The following is a 22945-nucleotide window of genomic DNA, read 5'->3' as shown; positions in this document are numbered from 1 at the left end:
GATTTCTATGTGGTATAAAATCACCAGAGTTTGTATTTCCATACTTATATTAATCTCCAAACTCCTTCGTTTGACAAGACTTTGCAAGCTTGCATCAACAGTATCTTCCACTATGTAAGGCTACAGGCAACAATCATAAAATCATAGAATCATTTAGGTTGGAAAAGACCTTTAAGATCATCGAGTCCAACCATTAACCTAGCACTGCCAAGTCCACCACTAAACCATGTCCCTAAGCGCCACATCTACACGTCTTTTAAATACTTCCAGGGATGGTGACTCAACCACTTCCCTGGGCAGACTGTTCCAATGCTTGATAGCCCTTTCAGTGAAGAAATTTTTCCTAATATCCAATCTGAACCTCCCCTGGTGCAACTTGAGGCCGTTTCCTCTCATCCTGTCACTTGCTATCTGGGAAAAGAGACTGACACCCACCTTTCTACAACCTCCTTTGAGGTAGTTGTAGAGAGCAATAAGGTCTCCCCTGAGCCTCCTTTTCTCTAGGCTAAACAACCCCAGTTCCCTCAGCCGCTCTTCATAAGACTTGCTCTCTAGATCCTTCACCAGCTTCGTTGCCCTTCTTTGGACATGCTCCAGCACCTCAATGTCTTTCTTGTAGTGAGGGGCCCAAAACTGAACACAGTATTCGAGGTGCAATACAGTATTTGAGGTGCAACACAGTATTTGAGGTGCAATGATGATCACTGTGGGAGGATTATTGCTCACTGTTCTGAGTAATATCTTTGTTTGATGCTATATGGTTGATACATGATATTTTTATTCCTCATGAAGAAAACATGCCAAACTCAGGGATTCCCATGGAGCCCAAAGCAGCATCTGACCTACAGAAGTGAAACAACATCCAAGGTGCCTGTTAGAGCATGAAGGGTCATGTACAAAGCATGCATATCTCACACTGCGAGAGGTGTCTTGCTTTGGCAAGGCATTATTTCTCCAGTGTCCATTCAATGTCTGTATTTAATAAACAGAGGAAAATTCTACTTAATTTCTTTTACAGTTTGAAACGCATATGGGTCTCCTGTTCTGTAGAGGAACTATAATTTCTGTGTTGATGTGCTCAGTGGTTTGGGGTTTTTTTCCTAGCTCAGTGTTTTCTCATATTGAGATATTGCACTTTTTCCTTGATTTTGATTGCCATAAAATTAAATAAGTAATTTGATTTTTAAAAATACATATTTTTCTTTTGTCGTAGTTCATAGATGCAATGCTAGTGCTATCATTTCTATGATATTTATTTTGGAAAGATAAAACTTTCCAGGAAAAATCATGAGGTGGACTTTCTAACATTTAGATCAGTCATAACCCTTAAAGAACACTTTTATAAAACCAACAGCTGAACAAGACTATGGGTAAAAGATGAAATTTTCAGCAAAGCTGAAATTTGGATGGAATGTAAATAGGAAGAGAGTCCGGAACAGATCTCTGTTGAAGAGGCGTTTACAATTTAGGTGCGATTCTTCATAAGGAATGGATGATAAAAGTTCATGCATCTGTTTTTTTTAAACTACATTAAGAAAGTCACCAAAGCAATTTCTTTTGCTTCTTAATCTGCTAATATCACAATATATGTATCACTATGCCACATCTACGTTAAGATTGTGGAAATACACTTTCCAGAAATACTTTTTTCTAAGATCAGCAAGAAGCTATAGGCAGCACCATCAGAAAAAAAAAATTAAAAAATCTGGGTCAAAAGCTCTTGTGAAATTATGACATCATATGACTCAAAAAAGAGTTGTGTGAAGACATCATAGATGATAAGCTGCTATGACTGCTGTGTTGCTGGAGGCTACTGCCTGAGCAGTAGAGCTAGTGTAAGGTTTTTAGCCTAAGATGTTGACTTTGGGATCCATAATAATCTGGATAAATAATCTGAAATCCACCTATTTTTTGCCATTCTGTCAGAGAACTGACCCCCACCAGACAGGGCAACAGTTTCTTGGAGCGGCTGAAGCACAGCTGAATGAGTACAGATGACAGTTCACAAAACAGGGCATTTCAAGGGACCTTGAGATTTTAACAGGTTTTGATGAAGCAGCTTTTAAAAGAGAAGGAAAAGTCGGTATGCATATACTTTATAGTTAAGACAAACATACTTTCTGGCTTTGCAGTAAAACTAAAACCAAAGGACTAGAAAGTCAGTGTGGTTAACTTCATAGATACGGAAAAGGAGAGTTAGTTTCTAGTTGAAACCCATCAGTAACAGTCTATAGTCTCTCTCTTACTTTCCTCTGTCATTGGTCAACCCCTGTGTTACATTTTGTCTTCCTTAGACTCTAAATTCTTCTGAGCAAGGACTGTATCTTCCTATGCAATTTTATGACACGTAACAAAAGCTGCTCATAATCCTCACTAAAGCCTTTGGATGCTACTGCAGTGAAAAGAAGAAACACCATGTACAAGAGCAGCCAACGAGTATCCCAATGATGTAATTATGATGATATTTCTATCGAAAGGACAATGGACTACTTGATGAGACTTACATTTGTATGACTGTTCCAGTCCATCATCATAGGACACATATATAATTCTTTTACTTTGTGTGCAAAACCTTCTCTAGAAGAACAAAGTACCTCACTAAATGTGAACTTTGTCTGCATAAATAAAACCATCTGGTTTGCTGTCTAACCATCTGGTTTGTCTAAAGTTTATAGTCTCCTGAGTGTTATTCACAGGCCCACATATGATCAAGCCTCCACAGACATTTTTATTTGGTAAAAGCTTTCCCACAGCACTTTATTTTTTCTGTTTTTGATCTTGTAAAAAAATTTCATTTTAATACGTGTGTTGTAATACTGCATGTGTTTGTGTTTCTGTGAACTGCGTGTAGATCTCCTAGTGGGTAGATATTACAGGCTAGGTTCTCTTGGGAACAGTGGAGGAAAAAATTACAAAAGAGCCATTTGGAGATACCAGACCTTACGACTTCCTCACCGCTGTCCCTGAACAAAGGGCGAGGTGAGGGCGGACAGACGATTACTTTAAAATGCAGCAGCTATTAACATGTAACAAGGCACTGAGAACTGACGTCTGTCTCAGTTCAAGAGCCACGGCTGGTTACAGGTAACAACCTCTTTGTCAATCCTACACCAGACGGGGACTCTGCTGGGTTTGATGATTCCATGATTCCTGGCAACACGCAGCATCCAGATAGCCTAGCCGTATTCAGCCCTGTGTGATGAAAATGTATTATTATTTTCCCTTAATGCTACAAGCTGGACAGTCACTACGTTTCTGCTCGCTCTCTCTGCTTCATAAACACAAGATTTTCCATCCGGAGCCCTTACAAAGCCTTGCCAAAAGAGTTCATTCTCCTTCAGAGTTCAACCGCTCCAGTTTCTGGAGAAAAAGTCTCAGTTCTCTGGTAGGTCAGTAAGTACACAACAGTTCACGAGCTCTGATACTTCTGCCTTATCTGCCCTCTTACAACAGGCAATGGAAAATGTTTCACTTGAAACAACAAACAGATTCAAAATCAGAAATAGAAATGAGCTCAGTAGACGTTAATATAACTTCACAGAAACCTACCTCTTTCTGCTCTAAACCACGATTGATGTTTCAGCAAATGAGGCATGTGCATAATTAATAGTCTTATTCGTGCAGTCAATAACAATAATCGCACCTTTTCATCTACCTAGAAGATAGCAACTTTCTGTATGCATTACATCAAAAGTGAGATTTAAGGAGAAATGTCGACCTACAGATCATGGAGCGTGATGTCGTATTTGTAATCTGAACATAACTAAACCAACTGGAGCAAAAAGCCTGTATTTTAAAGATGTGCAAAATAGGTGTCCATTTCTATGGTCACTCTTCCCCAAATTTCTTTAACATAGAAAAGTAGAAAGGATCCCAACAGGCCTGCGGAAGCTAAGACCCAGGACAACTCCTCTCTCTGCAAAAGAGTTGAGAGGGCAGCTGGATCCCACTGGACCCTGCTGTGTTTAGTTTCTAAAAAAGGGAATTAAATGGAGAAGCAGCCTCCAGGGGCAGCAAAATACAGCAGGAAGCTTGGAGTTGCCGTTCTCTTCTGCAAAAATAAATTGTTTCATGTACGTGATTCTATTTACTTGTTAGCTTATTTGTGTAGCTTGGGGGTACTGGGTTGTTGCCCGGTCAGCTTCTTACAACTTTGATTCCTGTTGACATATGAAAGTGTGAGTGTATGAGCTCACACGCACATACTTAAGAGCAGCTTCTGTAGATGTACAGGAGAAGAGTTTTAAGTAATTCTAATTTACTGTCAATAAATTTCACTAAAGCCTTGTATACTGCAAGAGAGGTTGAACATAGTCATATTCCAAATCGAAGTCCTAGATTTTTAGATTTTATCCTTTAATATATGGACAGATTCTAAAATGAGCAGTTAATACACTATCACTTTCCAGCTAAACTATCTTAACTGATAATATGAATTTCCAGCCATTGTAAATAGGATGCAAGTTGTAAATTTAAGGCACAACAGTTTTCCAATTCCAGCAACGTCAGGTAACAGAACTAAAACAATGAGCCTTAAGGTCTGTCTATATGTTCATATCCAAGATGGGCTTTGTATTTCTTTTGTTTATTGTACTGAAAGAGCTATCCTATTCACTCAAAGCTAAAGTCAAGACAATCATTAATTGTGATTTTTCCCAAGTAGCAATGCTAAGAGTGGGTCCTGAGTAACCTATTGCACTGCTAATTATTTACATGCAATGAATTTCAGTGTGAATATGCCTGTCACTGTGTCAATTTCTACATTACAAATTGGCTTGTGTTTTCAATCTCAATGTGACATTAACATTCATAATCTGCAAATGGGAGTCAGTATTCACACCAATCAGGATAATCCATATCCTTATGTTCCAGAGCTCATGCTATAGAGCTTCCTTAGAGAAAGATAATTAAACCAAAAATTGTGCTTTAAATATTTTCTTAGGAAAAAAATATTTATTAATATGAAAATCTTGTGTGATCCTTATTTGTTTTCAGAACATATTTCCAAGAGCTGGGAAGATTTGTTTTCTGGCATGCATCAAACATTTTTCCATTGGTCACAGCATTCTTGCACTAATTGAGTTTAGAAAACTCTTCAGCTGCTGCCTGGATGAATACGATCTGTGAAAAGCAAGCATCAGAAATAATAGGATCCATTAGCTAATTACACTTTATCATCAAACATGCATCAGTTGCAAAATGTAATATGAGAACTATATTGTGGTATCCCAGATCTTTCAGATTGTAAGAGCTGCCATAAAAAAAGCACGTATCTTCTTCCCTGAAATACTTCATACTTCTCAGTGAAGGAACCCACTGACTTTCAAAAGGTATAAATCTGTACCAGACAGAAGCCTGCTGAAGCGCATAGAGATGATTTTGCTGTCTGAAGTAAAAACTTCAGGGAATATGCTTTGTTTATCATGCATGAAATATGAACAAGCCTTTTCCCTGGTTAAAATTATCCACTCTGCTAAAAAAATCCTACAATGTATAATTCAATTGCAAATTGGGACACTTTGGTAGAAGGCATGGATTTTTTTTTAATGTGATTATGAACTATGTAGAAGAAATATTTCTTTGTATATCCCCTAGATGCCCCTTTACTTTTACAACGATTTTTTTTATTTTCTATGACAACATACATAGAAGTAACTGACCATATTTTGCCATAGCTCTCACCTTTCTATTAATGTTTCAGATAATACATATGAGGAAGATAATCTCACTAATTCTCACCCTATTTTTCCATGGAGAGCATTTTCTCTCCTTTAAATAGGAGGAAATTTAGAGTCACATTACAGCTGGCCTTATTAACATATTGACCTTGACTCTTTGTTGCCTTACACTCTCAGGAGCTACATACCTCTGTGTTAAGTGGAAGCTAAAATGCCATCCTCTTGGAATGTTTACCTTTTGAACTTAAATGTGAATTTGATTTGAAAGATGACAAAGTCCAAGGGGAGAACCAACATCATGATTTCACATGGAAGTCCAGTCACTCGCTATTTTAAATTCCAAACTACATAAAATCCCAGAAAAAAACACACACACAACCACATAAATAGCAAAAATCTTCAATAGATTTGACTCCCGCATAGAGACGCCAAATAAAATCTCTGTTAGCATTCAAGTAACAAGTATACATTTAAAATTCACTGGTTGCACTACATCAGCCTGACAGAACTGGTGGGCAGTGGACTGACACCCAAGTTTTGTACTGCAGTTTTCCATATGCTCCACACTGGCAAATTCCCAAATGAACAGATACAAAGTTGCTCTGCTCAGCCCAGCTCACTGACTCTGCTTAGTCCACCTCTGCCCACCTCCTGCCATTCCCTTCCTGCCCTCCTCCCCATGGAGCCATGTTACCTACACAACGTTTGTGCTCCTGTCGCAAAGTGAGGAAACAATTGGAGACATCGTCAGAGACGTTCCCCTATAGCACTGTCCCTTGCTGCCATACCCTAGCTGTTTCCAGCAAACTGACAGAGCAGCAGTGTGTGTGCCTCATCTGCAGGAGGAGAGCAGGTCACAGCAGCATCTTACACCACGGCCTGCAATGAGGTCAAAGCAGCTCCAGTGGAGGACGTCAGGCACTGAGAGACTCTCAATCCCTTAAAGCCTCACTAAATGCCCATGTAAAAGATTTAGTAGTTGTAAGATACTTGTTGGTACAAAGATACACAAGAGATGTTCTGTTAGTACAATACAGAATCACTGTGAAATCAAGGACTTGGACTTGAGTCAAATCCACATATTTTTCTTCCTGTTAGGAAATAATAAAAATGCCCTGTCAAGATGGGTTCAAACCTGCCAGCTTTCTCTTGAAATGCTCTTTCTGCTAAGAGTGTTTTACCAGCAAATACACCTTAATTTCTCTGGGCCTGATTATTCACTGTTTTGCATGCTGTGTAACTCTTCACATTGGTGCAAAGTAAGGTTAAAAAAAAAAACAGGCTGCCAAACAAGTGCCTTACATTCCACAGGTGCAATTATTTTACAAATAAAAAGGAAGCGAAGACAAGAGTTTGTAGGTGGTGCTTGGAGATTCTTACTATGTCATTCTTTTCGAAATTAGAGATACATTACCATTTTAAAGTATTCTGTGCTCTGTAAAACTAAGTAGGGATATTGTTGGACTTTTCTTAAAAGTCTGGTATCTTACCTGAGGTTTTTTTTTCCATTCTGGTATCTTTCTTTTTGTTTCTTTTGTATATGGTGATATCGATGATCTAATTCTCTCTTCCAATGTTACAGCCTAATTTCTGTGGTACGTGGTTTCTAAATGCCTTTTAGCTCCTGTTCCCATTTTTATGCTAGAAAGCAAAGGAAACAAGTAGCACAAAGCCTTTAACCTTATCTTCCAGACAACACTATCAATATATGTTATCTTCTTACTTTGCTAACAGAAAACAGAAAGATACGTATGTGTAGGAATATCACTGGTTTTATACACAGGCTCTTCTAGGATGAAAGTTTTCAGTTCCAGGAAGAGCATGCAGCAGACAAACACCCAAATGAGGATGAATTTTGAAGGACCTAAGAAAGCATGCTCCCAAAATGTAAGCTTTATACAAGCAGGCATTTGAAACCCCCCTATTTAATGGTGTACTTGGTATTAAAACACAGGTCTTCATTAGCAGACCTCAGCTAATGCCCACAAAAGGAACAGATTTAGATTTGCTTTCTTTTCCTTTAAAAATGCCCTGAACACCCAACAAAACTCAGTTACTAATGGCTCACCTTTGGGTTGATCATAAGTCTTAGTTGAACTTTTTTGTCTAACTGGGTTAATTAGGTATTATGTGTTCTCTTTTTCACCTAAATAAAGGTTTTGTAATGTCTAATATTTCAGCTCCTGCAGCTGCTTTCATTATGCAAGTAAATGATCTCTCTTATACAGAGCCACCTATTTTCACCAAATATGTACAAGCTAAATTGGTTTTGAAATTTTCATTCTTCTGTGAAAACTAACCAAAATTGGCCAATAAGCTGGCAACCATTCCCCTTCCCCCAATGATGGGGAAAGAGTGGATGATAGACACCTGTAACCGCATAAACACTGTTTCTTAGGAAACAGCCTTAAAAAAAAACAAAAAACAAATCACTTTTCGGGTCACATGTTAAAGCTTTGTACAATTGGGGTTTTGAGATGTGCTAAATCTTACACGTTCTACACAGTACTATTCACTTGAATAGAACTAATCACTCAAATTGCATAAAGCTAAGTGCTTGTTTAAATCCTCACATGACTGATGACTAATGTTCAGTACTTAAAATCCTGTCCAAAGACAAAGGAACTGATTGTTTCATTTGAGCAGTCAACTTTCTAATTAATCATAGTAATTTAAATCTCTGTCGTTTAAAATATCTAAGAAGCATGACCTTGCTTCATCGATAGATTCTGCTTTTGTCCTTCTGGAAAATTTTGCATACTAAATACCAAGCCTTAGAAGTAAAGTATTTTCAGTCTGAAAGTGACTTAAATCCCGTGTTTTAATTATGACAGATACTAAACAAGGAAAACAGAGATAAAAGCTCAAATTGATGGTGCTCTGTGGATGCCCTGAATCTAAGGAGAACTCCTTGACTTGGTCTTAAACATAATGGTTGCTATTTAAGTGGGTATAAAGAATTGCCTGAATATGCCTCAGTGTACAATGCTAGAACAGAATACAGGGTTTAATGCTTCATCTTCTCCAGCAGTTTACCAAACTTTAACACGAAAAAAACCTATGTAGTTTGTACTGCTGCATCCCAAGGAGTTCCAAGGAGTGACTGTAAGCCTTTCGGGGAAGTCATCGTTTTGTTCTCTTTATACCAGAAGCCCAGCTGGGTTCTGCTTGTCACTGGGATACCTAACAGAAGGTACGCTACGGTGTCAACACTAGATGTTTCACAAGTAACTGAAGCAAAAGCCTCTCGCAGGCTCTGCATGCTCTCTATCCCCCTCAAGAAGTCCTTCAAGCTGCTGTAATCCATGTCAGAGCTCGGGCAGTGAGTGACCCCGCCGGCCCCGTTCTGACCTCACCCGTTAGAGCACGGGCTGTGCTTCTCCCAGGGTGCTGCGCCGGTCACCTGGAGAAGGCGTGCAGGCGCTCGGCCTCCTCCGGGCGGCGCCCGGGCTCCCTCCCGGGGAGAGGCAGCCGCGTTCCTCCCGCGGAGCGGCGGGAAATCCCGTACGGGCAGATTCAAAAGCAGCAGCCTTAAGCCAGCGTGCAAGCTTCAGGCGACAGAAGCTGGCTTCTGCAAGGGGAACAACGCCTTCCCAGCGCTGACGGAGTCTAACGGGACTCCATCCCTTTACATCGAAGGGGAAACTGAGGGAATTCTCTGTGCGACGAAAGTAACTTTAAAAAAAAATAAAACACGGGGCAAAACGGGGAGGGGGGGAAAAGACGGGGTGACCCTACACCACGGTGCCGAGGTCGAGGCGCAGAGCCTTACCAAAGCGGCAGCCTTACAGAAGGTCCGGTCCACCCCGTTTAACCCTCCCCAGCGCCCATCACGCCTCTCCGGCCGGCGGGGAGGCGGCAGACACAGCCCCTCCAGAAGGAGCCGGAGAGACCGCGGCGCGGCCTCCCCCCCCCCCGGGGTGCCGCGCGGAGCCTCCGGCCCGCAGGGCCCCGGGACGGCGCTTAACGGAATGCGCGCGCCCGCGCTCCCCGCTTCGCCCTGCTCTGGGCTGCCGCAAAGCGCGGTCGGACGGGGGAGGGGTGGACAAGCACTCTGTCGCACTGCCGGAAGACGGCGTTGCGCTTTGCGGCCCGGCTGCCCCTGAGAAGAGGCTGGGAAGCCCCGTTCGGCCTTTTCCCGGTGCCGCCGCTGAAGGGAGGGTGAGTGTCCGGGGGGCTCCGGCCTCCGCCGCCCTGCTCGTGATCTCTCCCCCGGCAGTGCTAACGCCGCCTCCCTCTCTCTTGCAGGAGGAGTCATGCCGGCCAAGGGCCCCCTGCAGAGCGTCCAGGTCTTCGGGCGGAAGGTGAGGCCGGGGCGCCGCGGCCCGCTCCGTCTCCTCCTCGCTCTGGGGCTGGGCCGCGCCGTGTGGCCCTACGCGCTCGGGGTTCCTCGGCCCCAGTTCGGGAGCAGCGGCGCCGGCTCCCCGCCGGTGCCGTGTGGCGGGGCTGGTGCGCGGGAGGGCCAGCAGTGGCGAGGCCTGCCCGGCAGCTCCACGTGTCCTGCTCCGTAGGTGCCGGAGCGCGCCGTGGCCCTGGGGCCGTGCGGAAGCGGGGGGAAAGATTCCCTCTCTTAGGGAGTGGGCTCGGGTCCTCTGGGTCGGAGCTCTCCCCTCTCACTCGGGAGTACTCGGGAGCGGCCGCCGCTGTCGTCCCGAGGCCATAGGGGCCTGGGTCATCATTGCCGGTGTCCGACAGCCATGTTAATGAGGTGGTGGTGGTAAAATAAAGTTCGTACTGCTGGGATCCAGTGGCTCGAGTAATTCTAGGTAGCAGGCTCTTGTGAGGAAACGAGCCACAAAAATACCATGTTGCAGAATGGAGAGGGTATCTTTCCCTTTTTTATAACTAAATGTTCTAACTATGTAGCATTTATAACTATAAACTAAATACAATTTTGTTAATATGATGCCTTAATACTTTGAGTGAATACCTGGGAATGTAAGGAGTGGTACTGTTTTGTTTAGTATGAGATGTTAATCTTGGGCATAAAACTAAGATTTTTAGATTGTTAAATAGAAATTCACGCTGCTAGGGCAAAAATGAAGTGCTGCACTAATACACATTTGGATTTTTAGAAAACAGCAACTGCTGTTGCCCACTGCAAGAGAGGAAATGGCCTCATTAAAGTGAATGGAAGACCTCTGGAAATGATTGAGCCCAGAACTTTGCAGTATAAAGTAAGCATCCACCCAGCCTCCTCCCCCCCCCCCCCCCCCCGCCTTGGATGTTAAAATACCATTATACACATAATTGCTTGGGGATGAAGAAGAGTTGCTTGCCTTAGTGACAGTACTGAATTTTTGGTTGTGTATTACCTGAAATGTAGATGCTCTTATGAAAATTCAGAAAACTGTCCTTCTATGATTGCCTTGTTGGGAAGGGTGGGCTTTTTGCTTAACTGGATTCTTGTATGTTAATGTAATTATGTGAAGTATTTTCAGCACGTCACTTTTTTTTTTTTTTAATTGAAGTGGGTGACTTAAAACTCCTTTTTAAAAAATTGTTTAGGACTTAATAGCTGTTTAAACACTGCTGAGAGAATCTAAAACTGACTAGATAACTATAAAGTGTAATAAGTAGTGGAGAAAAGCACCTACAAATTAATTCAGATCTTCAATTTTAATAAACTTGATTTTATTTTTCTGATGTAGTTAAAGCATTCTACTTAAACTATTCCTTTGCTCTTAATTCCTGTGTGCATATGCTTTGCAATTAAGATTTCTGAAACTTAAATTAAATAAATTCAAGACATCAGTAAGTTTATTATAACAGCACTAGTAGATGTCATAGAACTCTGCAAGAAGTGTACTTAATTTGAGTGTGTGCTTGTAAAATCAAGGCTCCGTTTTTCAGAACATTCAATAACTTCACATCTGGTAAACGTACTACAAGCTCTAATCCTTGTTGTTTCTGATCACAAATGAATTTTCTTTCTGTGTTTTGTTTCCAAGCTGCTTGAACCTGTCCTCCTCCTGGGGAAGGAACGGTTTGCTGGTGTTGACATCAGAGTCCGTGTAAAGGGTGGTGGCCATGTAGCACAAATCTACGGTATGATTTTTGGTGGGATCCCTGGTGTGGGCTAAAACAGGTCAAGCCACATATTTAAGAGGCTTGAGTTTAGAATAGTAACTTGCACATCTTGACGTTCTGTTTCTTTTTCCACTGCACAAATGTAGTTTTTTGTAAGGGCTTATTGGTTATATTTTATGTGCAAAGCTGTAACATCTAGAGTAAGTTGAATGAAGTAAATTGATGAAATTGTGAGGAAATGTGAGGAAACGATCTTTGTGTCTTGCAGTGTGACAGGACAGTTCAAGTGTAGCTGAGCACAAAGATTTTGGGAGGGGAAGAGGGGATTTATCATTAGAAATTAAATCTTTAGTTGTAAATTTCCATGTTGTTCAGAAGCATCTTTCAGCTGACCTGCAAAGCTAGGCAGTTTTCCCCTTGCAGAGAAGATTGAGAACATACTTGCATTAGCTGTTGATATTGAGTTGCTCTTTACATATGATAGATTTGTTCTGCTGTGCCAGTTTGGGTATAAGTTAGTGAAGGGGAGCTGAAGCTGCGTAAGGAGCAGAGGCATGCTTCAGTCTCAAAGTTGATGGCATTCGTTTTTCAGAAAATTCAGATTTTCATCAAAATCCTTATCTTGATGGTCTGACAGATAACAGCCTAACAGCATCTTTACAGTTACTCCCATACTCCTGGTTTGAGTTCTGATTACTGTGTTACTATGCTACAGGCTTGTTTTATTGAGCTATGCTAGAAGAACTGCTCATACTGTCCTATTGTCCCTTCTGCCTCCTTAGTCTTTGAACACACTGATCAATTTTATCCTTGTTGAAAAGTATAGACATTTCAGAGGATTGTGTTTCTAAGGATTTTGAAAGTTGACTGCTTGGTAGAGGATGAACCTATGTTAGTACTCGGGAGAGAAGATGGTCGAGACTGCCCTTGTACAGTTCCTTGGCTAGCTGGCAGTTGTCAAATCAACACATGAACTGTGGGTTGCCTCTTGGCACGGATTTCTTCAGATTTGCCAAAGTAAAGGTCACGTGGAGTATGTGGGAGGGGAGGTTAAGGAGGGAAAGGACAATTTGGCAGAAAACAAGATGGCAAGTTTCTTAGATAACTGGTACTTTGTGTTTAAGTTTTAAATACATTTGCAATCCTTACTGATCCATTATCTTTTTTTTAACAGCTATCCGTCAAGCTATTTCCAAAGCATTGGTGGCTTACTATCAAAAATGTAAGTTGTTTTGATTGTTGCAATTAGCCTTAAGTGGAAATGTATGGCTTCTGGTAGTTTTGGTGCAAAAAATGTTAATATGGATTTTTTCCATGTGAAATTTAAACTGAAGATTTTTTTTTTTTAACCAGATGTTGATGAAGCTTCCAAGAAAGAGATCAAGGATATCCTAATCCAGTACGATAGGACTCTGCTGGTTGCTGATCCTCGCCGTTGTGAATCCAAGAAATTTGGAGGACCTGGTGCTCGTGCGCGCTACCAGAAGTCTTACCGTTAAAATTGTTCTACAGTCATGTGACAGTCAATAAACATAAAGAGAATTTGATAAATTTCATGTTTCTAAATTGTGTTTTTCTGTGTGGGTAAATAAATTTTTCTATAAATAGTGATTAGATTATGATAGATTTTTTTCTAAATAGTGTGTTAACTTTAATACACAGATCGATCAATATTAAAGTAAAATCAGAGGGCTGTTGGCAGTTCTCTTTTATCCCTTCATAGCAAGTCAGTCTATATAGATAGGGTCTTGGGAATAAAGAAAAGCTGTTGATGAATGGGTGGTTATCAGAACAAAAAGGCGGCTTACATCCCGCTTTTTTTGTGGGTACGTGCAACAGTGTAGCAGTTCATTAAAGCAGAGTTCAATCTTTGCCTTCTGGTAAATCTAAACAAACACGGACCTTTTCCAGTACCTGGATGGCCACTCTTTGTGGTGTTATGAACCAGCGTGAGTATCCCATATTCTTCCCATGTGAAATTATCTGTCTGAGCCTGGTTACAGACTTAGTCCGTAATGTGTACGAGTGTGGATCTGATTCCTAGCTGGAAACTTCTATATCATGTGTTACATGACTTGCTAGTGTGCCGCCCTAGTGTAAGGCAGCACACCAAGCGTCTTTCTGCAGACGCTTCAGCACTGGCGGTTTGTGTTCTTGCAAAGGACTTCTGTTTTCCTTGTGTATTCACCGGGAATGCCACACTGAGAGTGAAGCTCCAAATGCCACTATGGAATATTACATGGCAATGAGTATTGTCCGTCTGCGTGACCTGCTTTTGTTTGTGCTTGCTTAGTGGCAAGGAATTTACCCCCTTGATGGTAACTCCCTCAACATAGTGGTGAAGTGGGTGTTCAGGCAGCTCTTCTAATGTTTGTATTTAAAGTTTGCATTGTCAAAACCAAAGTAATTATGGGGGCAGGGGAGGGAGGTTTATTGAACTCTTGCCATACCAGATAATACAGAGGCAGAGTTTTCTGGATTAGTATGTCTAAATGTAGGAAACTTTTTTTTTTCCCTTTAAATAACAAACCCCATGTATTCTGTTTCAGAAATAGTATTTTGTAAATATAAAACATAAAAAGGGTTTTGTGTTACAAGTAAGATTGGGTCTAAATTATTCATCCTTCAACAACATGTTCACACAGTACAAGCACAGAGGGATGTAGACCTGGAGAACGATAGTAAATAATTTAATAGAAAGAAAAATCCCTGTGGAAGTCAGACAGTTGCTTATGTCATGAGCTAGGTGAGGCAATTTGAAGGCTTTAGGGAAGTAAGTGGGAAAAACCTGGAGCTGAAAATATGACTAATTTTCAAAGATCTAGCTAGGGTGTGCGTGTATCAAACATGAAATATTGGAGAAGTTGCAGTTTCTCATCCATTGAAACTGAAGATTTTCGTTCTGGAAATGATCTCCTGGGGACAAAGAAGAAGAGTGAAGTCCTGCGTAAGACATGGGATGTGCCAACAAAAGGCTGTTGGAAAGGCTAATTCTGTCCCTTGGAAGAGTTGCAAGTAATTGAGTGAGGCCTTGGCTATGAGCTGACTCAATAGGCATGGGCACAGCCCCGGACTCTTGTTTCCTGTGTTTGAAAACCAGTTTGGAGAGGAACTGGAAGAAACATTGGAGACTAAGCAACTGGGAGCCTAGCTTCTGCTGTATTGCTCTCTAAGCCTGGTATTTTTGTGTCTGTTGTGGTACACCAATATTGAAATTGTTACAGGAGCACCTTGATACTTGAGATTTTTATTGGGCTTTCTATTAGTGTGGTATTTCTTCTCTCACTTGTTTAATGGTAGGTCATTTCAGTGTACTCAGTCAACACAAAGTTAAACCAGCTTCCTTTGGGAGCTGGGTTGGGGAATTGGGAAGAATAGTACAATTTTGCCCTTTTGCTCTAGTTTAGGAAAATAGGTGCTCATGGCTTTTTAAAAATGTTAATATTTGTTATGATGTCTCTCTGCTTTTTCTGTAGAAAGGCATTTAAGGCATCTTCACTGAAGTGTAGTTATTCAAGAGTTAAACATGTAACTTGAACAAATTCCTTCTGAAAAGGAATTCTCCATCCATCTCCTATTTTAGCTGTCAGCATCTGCCACAAAATACTGCATTATATGACCTGAATAAAAGTAGAACACTCTTATTCAAACCCCTCACACTCCCATTGAAGTGGAGGGGACTGTTGTATATTCTATCCCCAATTTACATACCAGGATTTTTTGTCTTACACTAAGTGAACAAGATATTCTATTCCAGACACTTGCTGTCTCTTTGGCAAGATTTCCTCAGTCCCCCCTTTCTGCACCCTCAGATCTGACCCATTTCTCGTCCAGGGAGTTCCTCAGAGTTTCTACCTAGTAGTAGAGTTACTCACAAATTATTCTCGCGCTTGGGCTGCTGAAAATTGCGATGTTCTGCCTCCTAGCCTGGCTTTCTAAGGAAAAGATGCTATGCAGGGCTAACTTCAAATTTGATTACTTGAATTCCTATGAGTTTTGTGAAAACTGGCATCTTGATAGATGTTAATTAGCTTCAGCTGAGGAAAAATAAGCCTTTTAGTTGTTTGGCTCGTGTGGTGACTGAAAAGCAATGGCTCGCTCATTGCTTAGGAAATGTGTACTGGCCTGCCAGTTGGCACATATGTACCCTATGCTGTGGCTTGTCCAAAACTGATTCTTGCCTAGCTGTCAGAGCAGTCAGACGCAGGGGAAAAAGAAAGGACACGAAGTTACTGTGGTGTGAAACTTAGCGAGGCAGGGGGAGATGCCATACCTGATGCCAGTAAGCTTAGGGGTGGATTTCACAGTTATGGGGAAACCTGATGTATCAGTTTTTCTGCCCACAGAACAGCTTGTAACAATTGGGGATTTTTGTCTTGCTGTTCTTTTATGGAAAGGCTGAAAATAAAACTCACGTTGCTACTAATATATCCAGAGATGATATCTGCATGTCGTTTCTTCAACCAAAAGGCTCTTAGCATAATAAAAATGCTTGAACTGAACTCTGATCCTATAAAAATGCCTCATTAATCCTGCAGAGTGACGTCATCCCCACAGACTTGCTTTCTAAATGAGAAAATGTTCATGGAATCTGGCTGGTGTCTGCCTGGGTGGCTGAAGATTTTTATTCTGAATGGTTACTTACTGGTCACCCACTAGAGGGCTTAACTTCATTGGGGAAGCGTAACTACAGTGAAGTTTGAAGGTGTAAGGAGAAAACCTGTTCATTAAAATGTTTCCTTTCCCGATGTCCTGATTCTGCAGGGATGGCAATCAAGCTGTTGTCATTGAGCATCCGCTCTGGCGTGAGACACGCTTCCACAGAGGAATAGTAACAGTTTGATCTTCAAGCCCCTAGCGAGGTTCTTGAGCAGCGGTGGAGGTGGTTCTTGGAAAAGAAGAAATGCCCCTAACCTTGTATCATCCAGCTCTTTCGTTAGTTTCATTGATGCTAATCCTTAGGAAGATCAGGTGCGCACATCAAAATGTGGTCTCACTTGAATTCTTCATTGAAAATACCAGTTCAGTGAAGGCTGGAGTGTAAGCTCTAAAAAGTACCATGTTTTGTTAACGACGACAGTGGATCCAGTTCCAAACCAGGGCAAGCTTGTACCGATGGCTCTGAAGGTGGTTATTTTCTCACCCATTGTTTACAATCCTGATAAACTGTGTAACCTGTATATAAAATTAAGTCCTTTCAAATGTTATGTTGGAAAATTTGAGGCAAATTAATTTTGACCATAATATACAAATACATTAACATCGAAATGTATAAATTTTATTTTTAAAGAAAAATCTGTGACTTAAAAATGTAACACTAGCATTTTTTAAGTGTGGACCACTGTGTTCTGTTGTGTATGTTTTCTTACAAAAGGGATTACTTTCTAATGCGTTTTTTCTGTTCAAATTTTTCAGAAGTCCCAATCTGTGAGTATTCTACTTGTGTAGATAACATGTGTCATTGCCTCGATATAATTTGATTCAATTTTTTAAAATCTCTTTCTTAATATAGTCCTCTGAGTTACAGTTCAGTGTACTTGGCTGAATAATTCTTTTCCCTTATTAGCTAACATCCTTCATGTGCTTGGGACTGTGCTGTTTCCTACCCTGCCTTGAGCAGAGATAGCCAGACCTAATGAAGCTGATTGCTCTAGCTCTTACAAAGTCCCTTTGCAGCTGATGAGGCTTGGCCTACTTTTTAAGTATTAGAAGTTAAACAACTGTGAAATACTAACATGCACCAAATATTCCCTCAACTTTGCTATAGAAAAACTGTAAAAAAAAAAAAAGAGTATTTTTGATTGATAGTTTCTGTTAAACCAAAAGAGTTCATTTATATTAAGGGAAAGGTTTATTTGTGAAGCTGCATATGAAGCATGGTGTGAAATATGGTCTTGAGGAAGGGAAGAATCCCAGATCAGATTTCTCAGAAAAGTTTGAAACAGTTTCTAAACCAGACTTAGCTTGAAAGTAAGATAACACGGAGACTGGTAACAGAATTTGGTAGCTCTAATGCTTGGGTTCATCTCAGCTTGAGAGCAACCTAAGGCATCGTCCTCTAAGAGTGGGTTTATGAGAGGGTGAAGTGTTGAGTAGCCTCTGCCACTTCCTATAATATAGGTGCCCACATAATAGTTCACAGTCTGTGAGTATGACTACATCAGTGTGTTAATTTGGATCAGGAACTCACTTCTTTTGCTTCTGTTTGCAGTCTAGAGTGGTTTTAGAACATGGAGCAGATGAGACTAAGCTGGGATATGCAGTCCAGCTGCAGATAAGCGGTGTCGTGGTTTAACCCCAGCCAGCAACTAAGCACCACGCAGCCACTCACTCACTCCCCGCACCCAGTGGGATGGGGGAGAGAATCGAAAAAAAAGTTAAACTCATGGGTTGAGATAAAGACAGTTTAATAGGACAGAAAGGAAGAAAAATAATAATAATGATAATAAATGACAATAATAATACTAAAAGGATTAGAATATACAAAGCAAGTGATGCACAATGCAATTGCTCACCACTCGCCGACCGATGCCCAGTTAGTTCCCGAGCAGCAATCCGCCCCTCCTGGCCAACTCCCCCCAGTTCATATACTGGGCATATTGTCCTATGGTATGGAATATTCCTTTGGGCAGTTTGGGTCAGCTGTCCTGGCTGTGTCCCCTCCCAGCTTCTTGTGCCCCTCCAGCCTTCTTGCTGCCTGGGCATGAGAAGCTGAAAAATTCTTGACTTAGTATAAACACTACTTAGCAACAACTAAAAACATCAGTGTGTTATCAACATTATTCTCATACTAAATCCGAAACATAACACTATACCAGCTACTAGGAAGAAAATTAACTCTACTCCAGCTGAAACCAGGACAGCAGCCAGTCCATGGGACCAGCCCATAGCTAGTCAGAAGTAAAAACGAAGAAAAAACCTCTTGAAAAGTGAATTATGTGAATGTCACCTTCTCAGATCCAACAGTAACAAAAATAATTCTTAAGAAATACTTCAAACACAGTGTAGTGTTATAACATATATCAGTTTGCAATAAGTATCCTTGGGCTGCCAGTGATCCTGAGCCTGCACGAGTACTGTTGGCTGCTGTGTGGACACAGGGTTTTGTCTTTGTCTGTGGCTGGAGAGGTTGAGTGTTTTCCTTTGCCTTCTCTTCTAGTCCAGCTGGGGAGCAGGGAAGAGAAAGGACTAGAAGAAATGATGGGAGAACTTTTTACCTGAGAGAGTCTATCAACTTCTACATTTTATTCTGGTCCAAACCCACCTTCTGTAGCATGCTCAGAGGGTCTCACAAAGCACATCCTAGGAAAAGTGGAGGGTTAGGCAAACGATAGGCTTTGCAAAATAAAATGAGTAGCAGCAGTTTCAATTAGCATTATATGTGTCTTTAAAACTGCGCTTTTTAATTATTCTGTTAAGGTTAGGGTAAAGCAGGTAAGATTTTTCTATTTTAAAATACCATCATTTTTAATTTTGGTGAAGTTATATTTTTATATTTTGATGAAAATTAGAAACAAAACCCATTGGCCCTGTTGACTTCTTTCTCCTTTTTGCTAATATGAAATTTGCATAACATGTTTTATTAAAAATGAAATATAATTATCCTCTGGGAAGCCTTCTTTTGTGATATAAGCAAACTATACACAAAAGAGTATCTAAAATATTCTCAAAAATCCAGGTGTATTATTTAATGGAAGTTCATGTCTCTCCTTTTAGAACAGATAAGGAACATAATAAGTTAATCTCTAAAACCATCTGGTTACAATTTATACAGTAGCATCATTGCAGGGTCTTGCAAAAATATTTCACTGTAATAGTAAAGGGCAGCGCTCAGCGCAAGCCTCAAAGCACACAAAGGTGTGTGACAACTGAAGGAACTCTCAAACCATCATGACATGGCAACATTTCTATGTCATTGTCTGCTATGTTATAAAGGGCTGATTCAATTCAACAGAGGAGTAATACTCGCAGGTCTAGTGAAAGTGTAACTAATACAGACTCTGCTGCAGAGTTACCATGCATTGCTAATGAGAGACATGCAGCCAGAAAGTTGTATGAAACACTTGCAAAGCTCCTGAAGCTGTATGTAGCTACCAAGCTTGATGTCTCCTTTCCTTTTCCTTTTTTGCATTGCATTATTTTAAATAATGCATCCAACTATCTAATTTTTAAAGGATTTAAACACACTGTAGAAATACATAGTTCTAAGATGCCGTCGTAATCAAAGCCATTAATTTGGATAAATTTCCTATTACTAAGTTATACTGAAATGAACATTGTGGGAAAGCTCAGTTTAATGATACCGTGGAGTATATTCTTGCTTCATTCACTGCTGTCCTCTTTGCAAGGTAAGAACTTTATTCCATTTTTGTAGTAATATTAACTTTTAAAAAGATTTTTCTAAATATTTTAATATTACAGCTCCTTCTTTTTATATCATTATAAAGCAATTTTTTTGACCCTTGCTGGAATTAATAAATAAAAAAGTTTTTTAACACAGGTTAAAAAAATATATAACACCATTCTCTCTCACAGGTGTAGAAACTAAAATATAGCTCTTATTTTTTTTAAAAAGATACATTTTTATGTCCGAATTATTTAGGAAGGATATTTAAGTTTCTTGGCTTTCTTGTCATTATTGCCAGATGAGTAAGCATCTAATGATTTTCAATGGGGTATGATTTTGTTTGAACAGACTGCACCTGCAGTTTGTTTAAGCATTTTTAGAATGCTGCAGTAAATAATGGCTTTTCTGGTTGTAGAAATGATCCTATTTTCTGTGTAATGCAAGTGGATCTTGTAGATAGTTTTCTTGCAGCAATTATAAAAATTTCTAAGGCAATAGGAGAAAGAATGGGTTTTGGGGTTTTGTTTGGGGTTTTTTGTTTTTTAAAGCATGGACTCTAGAGCATTTTAAGTGATTTAAAATTGAGTCTTACAAGTAACATTCAGAAAATGATTATAGGTAACCGCCCTAGAAGTTTGATTCTGGAAAGCTCTGAGCACCTCTTCTATTTCATCAGTTTTGTTCTGAGCCTCTGAAGAACTATGAACTCTTTGCATGTACGAGAACTGAGACCATGGAAACTTGCAGGTGATGAGTACTTGAGAGATTTAAACTCTCAGGAAGAAAAGCATGTAGTGCTACAGCCCTTGGAAACAGAAAAAGTTTGTGTAAAGATGCTCTGGAAAACTTGGGATCATTAAAGAACAAAATTCAATAGTGTTGTTTTAAACTTGACAAGCTGTTGTTTGCCAAGTGCAGAGTGAGGCTGTAGAAAAAGCATTTAACTTCATGACTTTTTAATCTACAGGATCTTATTGCAAGCTTTCTCTTTTGAGAAGAACTTCAAGGTAAGTTTTCATTCCTTATTTATCAAGTCCTACAAACAGAATAAGAATGAGTAAGTGTGACGCAGTGCAAGTTAGAAAGTAAAATATAGCCTTGAATTTGACATGTAAAATGTCATGTACATGTACGTTGGATGTAAAACACACTTTCAGAATGTTTACAACTCTTTTCAAAGAATTTACATAAAGGGCATGGGTCCTGTGTTTGAAAAATGGAGGTCCTTATGAAAAATGATATTTCTACGGTCTCGAGAAAGTTTAGAGGAATAATGGAATGCAACCAGGCTGGGATCATGATTTCATGACTGGGAAAATACATTAAATGAGTATCCTTCTACAGTTTTAATTGCATGATAAAATCCTAGCTGCTATTTGAAGCACAGAAAAGTAAGTGCTATACAGCCTTAAAATAAACATTTTCAATACAAGTTTTCATGTAGAAGCTGAAATCCAAACAAAACCCAAACTAGGGAATGTTCCTGATCCCATTGAATTAAATGGGAACTATGCCATCAATCTCATGGAAGCATCCAGTCGGACGTAGCTTCAGATGTCTAATGACCTCTAATACATCTAGCGAACACACATGCACGTCAAATGATATGCCATCTTGGACTGTTGATAAAACTAAGTATATTTTATAGTTTGATGCTCTTGTTTCTAAACTTAATCACAAATTTAAGTCAGCTACAGCTGGAGAGTCATCTCTTGCTACTAAAAGTACCATCACAGTACATTCAAATAACACTTGGGGGAACTCGCAGCCACTCACAGCGTCAAGTAAAGATGAAGCCGCTTTACAATTTTGTATATTGTCATGTAAGCCTATTTTGCCTATTTATGTCTCCCCCACAAGTTCCAGGTACCTCCCTGTCCAAGCAGAGATTGGAGTGCTGCCCGATTCTGTAAAATGAGACAACGAAAAGAAAAAAAAGGAAAAAAAAATCACCTTTTAAAATGTTAACCCAAGAAAGACCTCTTTGATAAGTGATGGTAATCAGAGAGAAACACTTCTCTCTGGGGAGCTGCTTATTCAGGTTGCTCCAGGGACCTTTGATTATACAAGATCCTTTTTGTTTTCTTCCAGAAATGAGTTTAATGCAACTCGACAGAAAAGAGATCTCGTAACAGCCGAGGTAGGTTATACCTCCAAAAGCGGGAGGGAGGGGAAACCCTCCCCCCTTTTCTGCTCTGGGCCTTTGCCATCCTTACAAAGGAGCCTTTGTGGGGAGAAGGGCCGCGGTAACAGGAGGACAGTGAGGAGGAGCAGCTATTCCCTACCTGCTCACCCCCGCCTGAGCCCGTGGCCTCATGCCTTCATTCACTCTCAGCAAAGCGCCTGGTGGGCGACCCACCCTGACGAGCCGACTGACGCACACCATGGGAAATAAAACCGCGACGCCTCTGTCTTTTGTGAGGGCAAACAGAGAGCCCCGGAAAACTGTTAGTGTTTGGTGAGAGGCACAATGGCGGCGCCACCGGCAAGGCTCCCTCCAGCACGTGGTGCAGTGGCGGCTCTGGCCTGGCCCTGGTTCCCACCGCCCCGGCCCACCATTGCCTCAACACTGCATCGCGGCAATGTTGCGCTGAAATTTAATAGTAAATGGGGGAATCTTGGTACACGTCTCAGGCTAGAGAGCCCAAGCAAGGGTTATAACCCCGTTCCCGGGGGCAGGCGGGAAGCCCAAGGCGGTCCCTCCTCACAGTCGTGAGCCGAACCACAGATGATTTTCTCCGAGTCAGAAGGTAGCTGGTGTGAAACACTGCACTAAGGTGAGTTGAGCCTCTGAGGGAAACGGGCCCTCAGGACTGTTGGTGTCCCAGGAAAGCCTTCAGCAGGAAAGTGCTGTCGCAGCAAGGACGCTCTACCTCCCTGAAATAACGCA

General features: G+C 40.8%; 2 protein-coding genes and 1 long non-coding RNA gene across 4 annotated transcripts in view; 2 read left to right on the top strand and 1 right to left on the bottom strand.

Moving 5' to 3' along the window:
* The window catches only part of RPS16 (ribosomal protein S16), a 30796-nt gene extending 17477 nt beyond the window's left edge, over positions 1-13319 (top strand). Inside the window, exons 1-6 of one of the 2 annotated variants that reach the window (XM_050892102.1) lie at positions 9822-9839; positions 9927-9982; positions 10754-10855; positions 11630-11726; positions 12883-12930; positions 13062-13319. In XM_050892102.1, the coding sequence (XP_050748059.1) occupies positions 9935-9982; positions 10754-10855; positions 11630-11726; positions 12883-12930; positions 13062-13207 (441 nt within the window). In that variant the 5' untranslated portion in view covers positions 9822-9839; positions 9927-9934 and the 3' untranslated portion in view covers positions 13208-13319. Of the gene's footprint in view, positions 1-9821; positions 9840-9926; positions 9983-10753; positions 10856-11629; positions 11727-12882; positions 12931-13061 lie in introns of those variants that run through there. The other variant, XM_050892094.1, reaches the window with a different exon arrangement.
* On the bottom strand, positions 4979-9509 carry LOC127013310 (uncharacterized). Its single transcript, XR_007766065.1, has 3 exons — positions 9451-9509; positions 7169-7319; positions 4979-5121 (listed from the first exon to the last, which is right to left on the bottom strand). It is a non-coding gene; the product is annotated as an uncharacterized LOC127013310 (long non-coding RNA).
* A 6658-nt stretch (positions 13320-19977) lies between the features above and the next one.
* OTOGL (otogelin like) overlaps positions 19978-22945 on the top strand; it is a 100963-nt gene continuing 97995 nt past the window's right edge. The window contains exons 1-3 of the mRNA XM_050902545.1: positions 19978-20056; positions 21023-21062; positions 22147-22195. Coding sequence (XP_050758502.1) covers positions 19978-20056; positions 21023-21062; positions 22147-22195 — 168 coding nt within the window. The remainder of the gene's footprint in view (positions 20057-21022; positions 21063-22146; positions 22196-22945) is intronic.

The sequence above is a fragment of the Gymnogyps californianus genome, chromosome 1 (genome assembly GCF_018139145.2).
Source record: "Gymnogyps californianus isolate 813 chromosome 1, ASM1813914v2, whole genome shotgun sequence".
Classification (NCBI taxonomy): Eukaryota; Metazoa; Chordata; class Aves; order Accipitriformes; family Cathartidae; genus Gymnogyps; species Gymnogyps californianus.
This window is presented reverse-complemented; position numbering and strand designations above follow the sequence as displayed.